Here is a 13384-nt window from a genome sequence, read left to right as displayed (position 1 = left end):
TCTCTGGCTGGTGGTGCAGTGCACCACTACTGGGTGGGTGGCTTGACCGCTCTCTGCTATCCGGTCAGCCTCGCACAGACGTTTTGGTTGTTTCCGCCTCCTGGCTGTTGTGGAAAGCACCTCAGTGCACCCTCGCGGGGCGACGGGCTGTTTACCACCACAGTGCACCTGTCACATGTCACAGCCTGGGCATAAGGGCTTTACCAAGCTCCCCAGGCAGTCGTGATGAACGGGCAGCGAGAGTTGGGGAACCGCTGTGTCAGGGTGCATGCAGCCCTTCCCGCCGGTGGACTCGGCTCCCTCCTGCCCCTGCCCCACAGGCTCACGGATGCTGACAAAAAGCACCTGTGGGAGAAGCGCTATTACTGCCACTCCGAGGTGAGCTCGCTCCCTCTGGTGCTCGCCAGCGCCCCCAGCTGGGAGTGGGCGTGCCTGCCCGACATCTATGCGCTGTTGAAGCAGTGGACCCACATGAACCACCAGGATGCCCTGGGGCTCCTGCATGCCACGTGAGTGTGACACCCACCTCTCCCCACCCCCACCCATGCCCTCCTGAAGCCAGCGCTTGGCACCGCCATCACTGAGCTGCCCGGGTCTGGGGGAATGGTGAAGTGGGCCAGGGTCTCCACCTCTCTTCCACAGCTCCTTGTTTCTCGGTCTCACCCCACCTCCTAATATTTCATGACAAATCACTGTAACATTTGACAAAATGGACAGAATGTATAGGGAGTCCCTGAGTACCTTCCACAGGTACTCTGTTGTCTACCCATCCCTCTCTCCACCCAGCCATCCACCTCCTTCCGGTGCTATTTGCAGACATTCCATGGGATGCATCCGATTGCCTCTCATAACATTACATGCCAGGCAGTGGCAGATATCGTGAAATTCCCACCTAAATATCTTAGCAGGGTGTCCTTAACTGAAGCTTGGCATTTATTTTGTTTATAGCTTTTGATTATTTATTCTTCCTTTTGAGGTATAATTTACAGGCAGGAAAATGCCTAAACCTGAAGTGTGAATTGCTAAGTTTTGACAGATGCATAGCCTGCGTCTCTCATGCCTCCCCCTGAGGGCCTCTTTGAGGGGGACACGGGCTCCCAGTTTCAGGCTCCGGCAGCCTAGTTACCTGGCTGGTTTCTCCCTTCTCTGTTTTCTAAATTGATCCGATCCACAAGCCTCCCTTTGGGACTTTTTGAGGCAATGATCTCGCTAATCCCCACTCAAGTAATTCAGTCAAAGCATGCTGGCTTAAATAAACATAAATAAAGTTCTGGGATTTGTCCGGCAGTCTTTGCATGTAAGGATTGAAGCAGAAGTAACAACAACAACAATAATAATAATAAATAAGCCCAAACAACTCACTACCATCAAGTCGATTCCAGTTCACAGGGACCCTGTGGAGGGTTTGTGAGGTTAGATCTTTACCAGAGCAGACAGGCTGGTCTTGCTCCCTTGAAGTGACTGGTGGGTTAGACTTGCTGACCTTGTGATCAGCAGCCCAGCGACTAAGCCACTGCAGTACCGGGCTTCTTAATGATGCACTCACTCAATAGGACAGCACAGAACTGCCCCCTTGGGTTTCGGAAACCATAGATCGATCATCCAGGGAGCGAGCAGACAGCCTCATCTTTCCTCTGGCAGAGCAGCAGGTGGGCTCAAACTCCCGGCTTTATGGTTAGCAGCCCAGTGTGTAATCTCCTGGACCACCAGGGCTCCCAGGGCACAGTAATGCTGTAACCCTCGTGAAGGTTCGTTGATGGGGGATTGCTGACCTAGGGGTCCGCTTGCAGGAGCTCTCTGGGAGTGGGGTGGGGGCTGCTGACTTTATCCCATTTCTCTACGTCACACGGCACAAGTGTGGCCCCTAGATCTGGGCCTCTGCGGCCTGAAGTGGACTCTGACCGTGGGGTGAGGTCATTCTGGAGAAGGTGTGAAGGACCTTGTAGATGTTTTGGTGCCTTCTGGGAACCTTGCCTTTCCTGCATGGCGACCTTTCCTCGCTCTGGACTCCAGGTGGATTAGAAGCCTGTGCCGCCCAGCCCGGGGCTGGGCATCAGGGCCAGTGTCTGTGTTTTACAGCTTCCCGGATCAGGAGGTGCGGCGCATGGCCGTCCAGTGGATCAGCTCACTCTCAGATGCTGAGTTGCTGGACTACTTGCCCCAGCTGGTGCAGGTGGGTGGACAGGCCTGCCCCCCATTTCTGACGGCCCAACCCCAAGACCCCAAGTCAGCCTGCACTCTGGCCCTGAGAACCCAAGGCCCCCTGAGGGCCTGTGCTCTGTGTAGCTGGCAGCAGTACTGAAGCCTCAGCTTCCCCGCCCCTTCCTCCTTCCCAGCCCCTGAAATATGAGTGCTACCTGGACAGTCACCTGGTGCGTTTCCTCCTCAAACGAGCGATCTCCGACCTGCGAGTGACTCACTACTTCTTCTGGTAACACAGCTCCTGGAAAGGTGGGAGGGAGAGGAGTGGCCTTCATGTGGGTGGGGCTTTCCATCCAAGGCCTGCAGGGGCGGGCAAGGGGCTGCATCCTTAGAGGCTGCTGTGCCCTTGAGCTTCTATCTTTCCCTCAGGGCGTCCCAGGTCACCTCTGTGTAGCTCAGTGGGTGGTCCCTGCACCTCCTGGCAGAAACATGGCAGGGAAGCCAGGTGCACGGGTGCCCTGAGCTCTCGGCTTAAAGAGGAAGTGGACGCAGACCTGGTTGTCGCCTGGTGACGCCTCTGTCTATCTGCTCTGCTGGCACCCATTGAGTGGGCTCCCACCCATAGTGACCCCAGGTGGCAGAGCAGGACTTTCTCCCATGGGGCCGCTTGGGGTGAGTTGGTGTTCACACACCACCCTTTCTGCCGGCAGCCCAGCGCTTCATCTAATCTACTTTCCCTGCCCAGTTTGGGGTGAGTTTTGCTGTGCCTTGGGCCTGCATGTGGCCCCCTTGCTTGGGACTCCTCAAGTGTCCTGACATCCCCCCTGCCCTCGTCCCCTCTGCCTTGTAGGTTGTTGAAGGATGGCCTCAAGGACTCTCAGTTCAGCATCCGCTACCAGTACCTGCTGGCGGCCCTGCTGTGCTGCTGTGGCAAGGGCCTGCGGGAGGAGTTTAATCGCCAGTGCTGCCTGGTCAACACTCTGGCCAAGCTGGCCCAGCAGGTCCGGGAGGCCGCACCATCCGCCCGGCAGGTGAGGCTGCCGCTGCCCGTTTCTGGCCCTGAGCGTCTGCAGCCTGCCTGGCCTGACTGAGGGTGGGAGGGAGTGGGCTCTGTCTTTAAAGCACAGGCCACAGTCAGACATCTACCTGTGAGCTGGCTGCAGCCTGTCCCGTGGGTTCTTCTTGGCCGGCCAGGTATGACAGTGTTGACGGGATGCTGGCTGCACCAGAGCCCCTGGCCAGGGGTTGGGTACCAGGCTGTGAGTCATGGCTCAGGTCCACAGCCCCCCACCCCCCGCCAGGCTACACCTTTAGATCTCTGCACAGAGGGGGTTTGTTGAGCCAGGCGTGTTCCCTGCTGCCCCTGTTTGCAAGTTGTGAAGCTCCAGAGTCAAGGGTAGGCCGTTGAGAACAGCCTGAGTAGAGCTCCCCTTGGGAAGCAGCCTGCCCCGAGTGAGTTCTTCATTCCTGCGTCCCCATATCGGTCACTTTCCAGGGTAGGCCCTGGAGCTTGCTGCCCCGGCTCTGTCCCTGCCTGGGGAGGTGACTCAGGTGGATTTCTTTCTGAAGGGCCTCCTGAAAGTGGCCCACCGTCCTCACAGGTGGTAGTCATCCCAGCCCTCTGGAGACCCCTCCTGGGGAGGCCGGGTTTTGAGGGCAGCTGACAGCCCTTCCCCCCCCTCGCAGGGTGTCCTCCGAGTGGGCCTGGAAGACGTGAAACAGTTCTTTGCCCTCAACGGCTCCTGCCGCCTGCCGCTCAGCCCCAGCCTGCTGGCCAAGGGCATCGTGCCTCGGGTGAGTGACTGGCGGGTGGGCAGGGGCTCCGGGTAGGAGTGGGCTGCAGAAGTGTGGCTGTTGAGAGCTGCAAGGAGGAAAGGCACATTGGGGGACTTCTACAAACAGCTGTGCGGGCTGGAGGACTTGGGGTGGGGGCTGGCTACGTGTCTCCCCCTGCGGATGTTGGAGATGAAGGCAGGGTTGGGCATAGGGTGGGGGAAGGGCAGCTCTCATCTCCTGTTTCTCGTGCCTCCTGCTTTCCCTGTGCCGGCCTCTGCTAAAGACGGGCTATTGGCATTGTTGTGAGGCATTATGCAGAGGGACGAACTGAGGTCCCTACACATCAGAAGTCACACAACTAGCCAGTCATGTGCAGAATGGCCTGTAGGAGCGGGTGCCGGAGTCAGGGCGGTGGGAACGGAGCCAGGATGAGAGCAGTCAGGAGGGAAGCACCCCAGGGGTGCCTGAGAAATCTGGTGGAAGTGATGGGGGGGCCTTGACCCGGACTGTGGGAAGGCAAGGTGGGGTTTAAGCAAAGAGGGTCTTTCTCCGCCCTGACCCTGGCCACCGCTCTCCTGGCCACACAGGACTGTTCCTACTTCAACTCCAACGCCGTCCCCCTCAAGCTCTCCTTCCAGAACGTGGACCCACTGGGGGAGAACATCCGGGTCATCTTCAAGGTGCGCACCCTTCACTCGAAGCTGCCGGGAGAGGTGGGAGAGACAAGGCAGGAAGGAGCATGGTTGGCTGTTCTTCCCCCACCCCTACCCCCATTCTCTGCTGGTGAATATAGCCCAGGGTGTGGCCCCCAGGGGGCTGGGGACAACTGGTAGCCCAGCCTACGAAAGTACTTTCTGGTAGACAGAGCCCTACCAATAACGGCAGGGGTAAAGTGGTGAGCGGCTTGCCCCTGGGAGCATTCAAGCAGACGCTGCATGACCGCACAGCAGGGGAATTGAAGAGGAAATGAATTATTCTATCAAGTGCAGGGGGGAGTAGATAAACCCCGAGCTCCCGTCTGACTCCAGGACGCCAGGGATTCTGAGACAGCTCGGAGCATGTGATCTAGTTGCTGGGAGGGCAGGGGGGAGGCATGCATGGCCATGAGTTAGCAGTTTGCACTGTGTTTGTGTGTAGACGATACTAAATTCAGGATCCCGGGTGGTGCAGTGGGCTGCTGACCGCAGGTCCTCCGACCAAGCTCCCCAGCCGCTCCTCGAGAGAACGATGACACTGCTGCTGCCATAAGCATGTAAAGTCTCTCGGAGCCGAAGGGGTAGTTCGACCCTGTTCTCGGTCGCTATGACTCAGAATTGACTTGATGGCAGTGAGTTTTTGGCTTAAGTTCCAAGTTTACATAAATGGGCCTGGTGGTCAGAGAGGGCTGCATGGGGGGCGGCGGGGGTGGGGGGCACGGACGACCTCAAAACCAAACTCGCTTGCCATTGAGTTGACAGGACAGAATCACCTCTGGGTTTCTGAGACTAACTCTCCGGGAACAAAATGCCTCCTCTTTCTCCCTCGCAGCAGCTTGTGGTTTCAAACTTGTGACCTCGTGGCTAGCAGCTCAACATGTAATCTCTACACCACTGTTTAAAAACCTGTTGCTGTTGAATCAATTCAAACTCACAACAAGCCCGTAGGACAGAGCAGAAATACCCCTTAAGATTTCTAAAGCTGCCCCATCTTTCTCCTGCTGCAGGGCTGGGTCTAGACCCCTACCTTTTCAGTGCGTGGTGGAGTGATTGAACGGTGCCTCCAGGGCACTGCTGGAGGGAAATGTAGATCTAATCCAGGTGGGAATGTGGGGTGGAGGGAGAGGGCGCGTGGGACTCAGCCTGGACTCAGTGTGAAGGCTACTGGGACATCGCTGTGCTGGGAGCTGATATGTGCTGAGTGAGCAGGTCAGGGTGCAAGATGGGAGGACAGGGCAGACCCGGCCTGGCTCTGGCCCTTGGATCATGCTGCCCACCTGGGAGGCAGGTATGGAATCCTGAGGTCATGCTCTTCCTCTCTCCAGTGTGGCGACGATCTTCGCCAGGACATGCTGACCCTGCAGATGATCCGAATCATGAGCAAGATCTGGGTGCAGGAGGGGCTGGACATGCGCATGGTCATTTTCCGCTGCTTCTCCACGGGCCGGGGCAGAGGTCAGTAGGGAGTAGAGGGCTGGCCTGCTGACTGCCCTCTGCTAGTTCCCCAATCTGGAAGGTGCAAAGGAAAAGATGGGTTCATAAAAAGCTACAAAGTACAAATATGCTTGATACTACTGAGTGTGGCTTGTTCTAAGAGCTGTAAGAACCCCCAATAGAGTGATCTTAAAAAAACCAAACCAAACCAAAGCAGCTGCCAAATGGCATTTAAAAAAAAGAAGGCAAGAAGAAAGACATTAAATAAAACAGATGTGGGGATGTAGCACCCAAATCTAGTCTATTGACTTTGGCCCCTGAGTGAAACTAACTTAAAAAAAAAGTTTTTTTAATGGAAACAGTTGAAGTCAATAGCATATGGGCTAGGTATGAGATCATATTCAGAAATGCATGCTGATTTTTTGGATAGGATGAGGGAATGGACCGTGGTATCCCCATGTTAGTGAAATGGCATATCTGGAATTTGCTTTAAAATACTCCAGCCAGGGAAAGGAGGGGGGGGGGAGATAAAAAGCAGAGTTGGGCAAGTGAACTAGACGAAAGAGGATTAGCAAAATGTTTGGTTTTAAAGGTGGATGGTGGTTACATGTGAATCCTTGATAGGGTGTCCCCTCGTCTTAGCTGTGTCTAACGCTGCCCACCAGAGCAAGAGGCACTGCACAAGGAGCTGCCACGTGCTCTCCGCGGGAGCAGCGAATTGGAGCATGAGAGGGAATGACCTTCCTGTGCCCACGCCCCTCCTCCCCCAACGTCCAGCCTTATCGTCAGTCTCTGTCCAGCTGCCCTCGAGCTAAATGGATAGAGAATCTTTTCGCGGGTAGCGCTCCCCCTGCAGTCTCCTTCACTCTGCTTGGGGGGCTGCCCCTCCTCTCGCTCAGGCATGGTGGAGATGATTCCCAACGCCGAGACCCTGCGCAAGATCCAGGTGGAGCACGGGGTGACCGGCTCCTTCAAGGACCGGCCACTAGCCGACTGGCTGCAGAAACACAACCCCGGGGAGCACGAGTATGAGAAGGTAGACGCCGGGCCCGGGGGTGGCGGGTGGCCGGCAGATGTTCCTCATTGTTAGTAACAGACGTGCACGTCTGACCTTCGAGAGCAGAAATTTATTTTCTCACCGTTGGGAAGCATCGCATTGATTCCGACTCGTAGCCACCCAGTAGGGCAGGGGAGAAGGGCCCCTGTGGGGTTCTGGTACTCTGAGTTTCTGTGACTCTTGTTTACATATAAAGCGCTCCTCTCTCTCTCAAAGGTGGATCACTCAGACTTTTCTGTATCTACAGTTCATCAGTAACTTTGTAGCTGTGTGTCAGTATAATTATTGTATCTGGTTTGTAATGATTATATCCACAGTCTGTTTGTTTTTTTTTTTACATCCTTCTCTTCTTAACCAGTACTCCAAGGTCAAAATAGATATTTGACGTCCTGGAAGAGATCATAGGTTAACAACAAGGGGTTGAGAAGCTCAAAGATTGTAGAAAAAAAATGTTTTTGAGTACCCCTCCTCCCCCCAAAAGACGATATGTCTTTATGGGAGTAGGGAGCCTCAATTTTCTCCTTGGGACGGCTGGCAGTTTTGAACTGCTGACTTTCTGGTTAGGAGCCCAATACATCCCAGGGCCCTTTTCTCACAGTTTTGAGATTGGTGGTGGTGGGGGTGGGGTGTGGGGGTGTGGGTGTTTGACACCAAAATGACCCCAGGGTCCAGAGTGGGGGGAGAACAGTGGCAGTGAGCAGGGGTCTCAGGGGAGGGCCTAGTAAGGTGGTAATGTCACTGGGGTGGGAGTCACTCCATGCAGTCTATCCCTCTCAAACCCCTGCCAGCATGCTGGTGGTCATGGTGTCCACCAGGGGTGAGAAGGAGGGGTCCATCTTGGCCATTGGGAGAGGGGTGGAGAAGTGGTGGGGAACTGTGGGGGTGGGGCTGGAAGAGGTAGGATTGCTCTGTGCACCCACCCGGCTGGCGCCGAGTTACTGCGCCTGGTGATGACAACACAACTGCGCCCTTTGGAGAAGGGGAGGGGGGGCAACCTATGAGAACCCTGGTACCCTCCTGAGTGAGGGTCCACCGTCCCCACTGTGTTCCCAGACAGTTCAGTGGCACCTGATAGAATGGGAATTTTTTGGAAGAGCCACTGGAGGCCATGGTAGATCCATCCCTCTTTTCATGGATAGGAACTGATAGGAACCTTTTCATAGATTCACTCTTGGTTCCTTGTCATCAACCAAGGATGTTAGAAAGGGGGTTGGCTGGTGCTTCAAGTGGGAATTCACTGTGCAGTAGACCTCTTGTGGCCTGGTCCAGGTCTGGACCACAGGTTCACAGAGCTAGTTCCTGGGATAACTGGGGGTAGGGGAGAAAGGAACAAGTCACAATAGCCAAACTCATAAGAGACTGATTGTAGGCCAGAATGAAAATGTATATACATTTAACTTACAAAGGGATCCTAATATTACTTTTAGATTGGTCCACTCATTTTATCCCTGAGGCGGGCAGGGAACCTGCATAGGAAGCCAAAAGATAAACAGAATGTTGTTCACTGAACACGTAATTAGATGCTCTTAAAAGGTCTTCCATGTTTTATATTCCCCAGGGTTTAATCCCTAGCCTGCTGTGCTCTCCTCTCTCTCTTCCTGTGCCAGCTCCTCCGGTCTTACTACGTTAACCACCTCCCAGGTGCTGCTCACCTCCAAAGCCAGTCCTCTAGCCTCTTCCCACTGAGCTTTTCGACTTGGTAGTAAACTTCCCATCTCCCCTCCTTCCCTGGTGGTCTGTGTCCCCTGCCCTTCCACAGCAGGAGGCGCGCCATTGGTCAGCGGCCTAGAAGGGCGACTGCCTCCATGCTGCTCTTGCCTCACTGTCCGCTGTCCCGAGACTCTGCTTCCAAGGGGCTCCGGGCCCACCCTCGTCTTCCCAGTCCTTAGTCATGCTTTACTGTAGCTCCTTCTTCCTCTCCATCCTGCGCGCGGATTCTTGAGTTTTGTTTTATTTTGTAAGAACAGGGCGCACACTCGCCCGTGTCATTCCTTTGCGGCTCCCGGGTTCTGAAGGGAAGTCCAACCTCCTGAGCAGTGCGCTCACCGCCTTTCATTCTCCAGCCGTGTCTGCCTGTGTGGACTCGCCCACTGCACGTCCCCCCTCTCACGCTCACTTGCACTCCCGCTGAGGGGCCGTGCATATCCCTTCATGCCTGTACATCATGGTATCCCCTTTACCTGGAATGCCATTAGCCTCTTCCCCATCCTTTGAAACCCACCCCCGTCTCTGATGCCCGGCGTGGAGTGAGTGCCCTCCTGTGTGTTCTTGGTAGTTACATCCATCACATTCATTACGTGATGCTTGCTGCGTCGGAAGGGCGCAACCATAAAGCCAACACCTAGCACAGTGGTGCCGCTTAATGTCTGAGAAACATGAAAGGTAAAGACTATGTGGGGGAAGGAGGAAAGAATCCATGGGACTTCTCCCCAAGAGTAGAGGGGAGTCCTGGTGGTGTCATGGTTATGCATTGGGCTGTGGTCCACATAGTCAGCAGTTCGAAACCTCCAGCAGCTCTTGGGAGAAAGACGGGACTTTCAACTCCTGTGAACAGTTGCTGTCTGTACGAGTCAGCATTGCGTCCTTGGCAGTGAGTTTAACAATAGGGGATGTTGTGTGGAGACAGGTTATGTTTGCATTAAAAAGAAATCACCCCATCAGGTGAAAACATGCATGACATCAGTGAAAGACGTGAGTTAAGATCATCACATTAAAAAAAAACCACCCCAAAAACAAAAGATCATCACATTATCTCCCTACAAATCAATATCACTTCACTGGATCTCAGCTCTCTCATCCAGGAGGCTGGTCTGTTCATAAAGGCCTCGGCTTCTCTAATGGTCTCTACAGCGGTTAACATCAGTCCATGGGAGACAGCTACTTCTACTGGAAGATAGCTACTTCTACTAGTAGTTCCTTCCAGAGACTTCCAGGAGAGCAGAACGAGAGACATCTTCCCCTTGACCAGCTACTCAACACAGGCTCCCTACAACTGAAGCCCCTCCAATCAGAAGACAGACCCTCGATGCCATAAGATGACAGGCCAGTAAGACTGTAACACCCTGCAGGGCTTCGTGAGATGAGAAGTGTGGAGTCATTTTCCCATGGGCATGTGGCCCCGGTCCCGGGGCTGGTGCTCCAGAGTGGTTTGCGTCCAGGGAGGAATCACTGCAGGGGAGCAGAGAGGGAGCAGAGCTGGTTGGTTATCGGAACATCCGACAGAACGAAGGCCGTTTCGCAGGCAGCCGCCGCACACGTTTCCGTTTACAGGCAGCGCGTCTATACCGTGTGTCTGTCCGTGCCCGTCACGGGCTCCATGTGAGGGGGCTGTCGTTTGCTAGGTTTATGTTATGGCAACCCACAAGAACATCCTAGGACAGGGGAACGTACAGGAAGAACTGTAAATGAACCGCCTGACAGCCAGCTTGTCCGGCTGACTCCACTTATCAGACCTCTTGCAATGTCTGAGGAAGCCAGCCTACAACCACCGAAGGGCCAGCAGGCGCAATCGTATGATGATGCTGTATGAAGATCATATATCATATCTAGAGGATAGGGAAGATAGGAGAGAGAATAAAATAAAGGAGTCAGACACGTTTCATGGTAGCACGCTCACCTCAGGCCTTCTTGGTGGTCCATGTGGAGGTGGGAGAAGAGAGGAGTTTCTTGACTGTCTTGGGATTGTATAGGAAGCCGTAAGACAGGCATATTCAGTAGTTACACACGTCACAAGGTGGGTGGTCACCACAGTAAAGTCCCTGAGCTCACAGGTGAGGAAACCTGCATTTGGGGAAGGTGTGAGGGGGGCTGGGTGACACTGCCGGAGGAGCTAGCGAAAGGATAACGTCTGTTTTTGTAGGGAGACAAAATCAACCATGTGCTCACTTTAAGGCAGCATGGCTGTTAGGGGGGAATCTGTGGGAACGCTATTTAAAGCAGGATAATGTACTTGGACTTTATCTCTAACTTAACAAAGTGGTGACTTTCCTACCGTGGAATACTAGCTTTCCAGATTCCCTCTGTTATAATTTAGGGAATATAGTCCTCCCTCAGTGTTAGTTTCCCACAATGCAACAGCCAGGGAAGCCGGCGGATGGACGTTGAACAGCTCCTGACTGAGCGCTAGGGAAACAGCCAGCGACAGGTGAGCTCTGCCCACGCACGGTCGACTTTGGGTCAGAAGGGCTGAGGTTGTGCTCACAGGCACGAGCCCGCATGGGATGCCTTTGAGGAAGGAAGGTCTGAGGCAGGCTGGTCGGGCAGTATCTTTTCATTCACGATGCATCTTCCCTTTCTTAGAAATTGCTTTCTCTTTCCTCCCAGGGGGTGTCTTCTGTGAGATATTTATACATTTTCCAGTCTCAGTTCCAGTTGTAATATGACAAGTAGCGAGGTGTGGACTGCGGGGAGGGCTTCTGTTTGTGGCTGACATTAAAATAGGCCTTCTGGAACAGCCAAGGAGCTTGCTGTGAGACTTTAGAAGATCCCTACATCCTGAGGGGTGGGCGACAGTGCCCACGCAGTCATGGACTTTTCACCTAGGAGCCCTAGTGATGCTATCAGGCAAGTTATCAGGTCAGTGGTCAGTGGTTCAAACCTACCAGATACTCCTGGAGAGAAGGAAGAGGCTATTTGCTCCCGTAAAGATTTACAGCCTCCACAACCTTAGGTCATGGTAAGCCTAAGTCAACCTGAGGGCAGTAGTGTGTAGAAGACCTAGGAGTGATTCTTGGCCAACATCTTGTGTACCCCCAGTAATCTGTCAGTGGAGGCCTGTGTTGCTTGTGTTAGTCCGGGTTGACTAGAGAAACAAATTCATAGACACTCATGTATACAAGAAAGAGCTTTATATAAAGAGTAATTATATATTAAGAAAACATCCCAGCCTGGTCCAGATCAAGTCCATAAGTCTGATATTAGCCCATATGTCCGATACCAATCTGTAAAATCCTCTTCAGACTCATACAACACATGCAATGATGCCGAATGCAGGAAGATCACGGGCCAGTGGGTAGAAAGTCTTGTGGATCCAGTCGTGGTGGAAGCATCTCAGCGCTGGTGTGGGTCTCCATGTGGTTCTTCCAGCTCCAGGGCTCTGGCTCCATCAGTGTAGCTCCATGTGGCTTGTCAACAGGAATGTCTGGAAGGGAAAGTGTGTGTCCCACCTCCAGGGAGGAAGACAGGAGTTCCCAGAGTCCTCAGAAGAAGGCTGTGCCCACACAGAGCCCTCATTGGTTATGACCTGATTGACAGGCTAGGCTCCACCCCCTTGCTCAGATGACCGGAGATTGTGTAACTGCCACTGTGCTTAACAGGTTTTCGCAGAGCTTGCAGAGTAAGATAGGCTAGGAAGAAAGGCCTGACAATGTACTTCCAGAAACCAGCCCATGAAAGCCCTATGGCTCCCAGTGGTCCAACCTGCAACCCCTTGTAGGGCCCGTGCAGGCCCAGCAGCATTTCGTTCTGCTGTGCAAAGGGTCACCGTGGCTTGCTTACAACAACCCCTGGCTAGGGGAGGGGAGAGGTGGCGTATAGACTCAGCACCCAGTGAATGGTGGGGGCAGTGGCTCTGTGAGGTCTCAAAGGAGGAGAAATCACTGGAGCGGCGAACGTCTGGAGATACTGGAAGGCTCAGAGGGTCTTTGAAGGGTGGGTGGATGTTTGTGGAAGGGGAGAGGGCGAAGAAGGCTGCACACCTGGGAAGCTTTTTCTCATCCCTGATTTTGGACCTTTCGAGTTGACCGTTGCCCTCTGCCACTGAGACTTTCTTGAGAATGTACAGTCCCCACAAATGGCATGGTCGCGCTGGCGCCAGGTAGCTTTGCTTTCTGGACAGATGTTGATCCCACGCCCCCTACTTCCAACTCAAAAATACCTCTCACACATTTGACCAGTCGGAGCGCTCCGATTTCCAAGTGAGAAACAGTCCCGCAAGTGTTTAGCTGCCTCAGCTCTTCTTTGGAGTGAGGCGACTTAAATTAGATCAGCAGTTAGCTGTTACCAAGAATTCTGAAAATGAGCCTTTTATTTGGGGCAAGAAGAAACCTCTCCAAAAGAATGTTAGATTTCAGTGCTCTCTGGTCAATTCTGATCCACAGCAAGCCCCGCATGCAGAAGAAGGGTTGGGGATTCTGAGGAGAGTTAATAAGTGTTTGTTGAAAGAAGTAATACCCTGAGCCATGCCTACTTTCCCGGGTGTTGTGGAGGGAAAATGACACCAGTGAAAGCGCTTAAAAACCTCTGTGTGTGTGTGTGTGTGTGTGTGTGTGTGTGTGTGTTC

General features: G+C 53.8%; 1 protein-coding gene across 1 annotated transcript in view; it reads left to right on the top strand.

The window, feature by feature from the left end:
• PIK3C2B (phosphatidylinositol-4-phosphate 3-kinase catalytic subunit type 2 beta) overlaps positions 1 to 13384 on the top strand; it is a 94555-nt gene that overhangs the window by 53572 nt on the left and 27599 nt on the right. The window contains exons 17-24 of the mRNA XM_045298186.1: positions 321 to 509; positions 2080 to 2173; positions 2337 to 2431; positions 2993 to 3173; positions 3829 to 3936; positions 4506 to 4598; positions 5939 to 6068; positions 6947 to 7132. Coding sequence (XP_045154121.1) covers positions 321 to 509; positions 2080 to 2173; positions 2337 to 2431; positions 2993 to 3173; positions 3829 to 3936; positions 4506 to 4598; positions 5939 to 6068; positions 6947 to 7132 — 1076 coding nt within the window. The remainder of the gene's footprint in view (positions 1 to 320; positions 510 to 2079; positions 2174 to 2336; positions 2432 to 2992; positions 3174 to 3828; positions 3937 to 4505; positions 4599 to 5938; positions 6069 to 6946; positions 7133 to 13384) is intronic.

This window comes from Echinops telfairi, unplaced genomic scaffold (genome assembly GCF_000313985.2).
Source record: "Echinops telfairi isolate 266 unplaced genomic scaffold, ASM31398v2 ScPeMD7_7424;HRSCAF=8462, whole genome shotgun sequence".
In the NCBI taxonomy this organism is placed as follows: domain Eukaryota; kingdom Metazoa; phylum Chordata; class Mammalia; order Afrosoricida; family Tenrecidae; genus Echinops; species Echinops telfairi.
The sequence above is the reverse complement of the archived record's forward strand: the minus strand, read 5'-3'. Positions and strand labels throughout refer to the sequence as shown.